The 482-nt window shown below is 66.2% G+C and overlaps 1 protein-coding gene across 1 annotated transcript in view; it reads right to left on the reverse strand.

Moving 5' to 3' along the window:
- The window catches only part of SH3BP1 (SH3 domain binding protein 1), a 12,592-nt gene extending 12,155 nt beyond the window's left edge, over positions 1-437 (reverse strand). Inside the window, 1 exon segment of the mRNA XM_025048875.1 lies at positions 379-437. Coding sequence (XP_024904643.1) covers positions 379-437 — 59 coding nt within the window.
- Positions 438-482: the final 45 nt, after the last annotated feature.

A 482-nucleotide genomic window follows, 5' to 3' on the forward strand; every position in this document is an offset into this window, starting at 1 on the left:
AGTCCCGGGGCCCGCACTCGCCCCCCCCCCAGACAACCAGAGATGGTTAACTGTCCCCACTGTACAGAAGGGACAAGTGAGGCCAGCGGGGAGCGTTCACTCAGAGGCTCATGGAGGCAGAGAAGACTCAGCATCCTTGATTCTCCCTGTGACCCCCTCCACTCAGGGGTGGGGGGTGCCCCTTCCCCCCAAAGTCAGCGCCTTTCTCTCCAGCTCTGGCTGGGAGGCGGGGGTGGCATTTGGAGGGAGAAGAGCGGCAGGACTCTGGCTAGTCAGAGGGTGGCCGTCCAGCGGTCCCCAGTTTCCCCCACCCCTCCACCTTCCCTCGGGTCAGGCTGGGGTGAGCGTGGGGCTGGATGGGACCGGGTGGACACTCACCGTCCCAAGCTGCCCGTCTGGGCCAGTTGGCGCATGCGATGCAGCTGCCTCTTCATCATCTTGGGGGCGGGCTGGGGGGCTGCAGGGTCACGGTGGGGGTCGAG

This window comes from Pteropus alecto, unplaced genomic scaffold (assembly GCF_000325575.1).
Source record: "Pteropus alecto unplaced genomic scaffold, ASM32557v1 scaffold6, whole genome shotgun sequence".
NCBI lineage: Eukaryota > Metazoa > Chordata > Mammalia > Chiroptera > Pteropodidae > Pteropus > Pteropus alecto.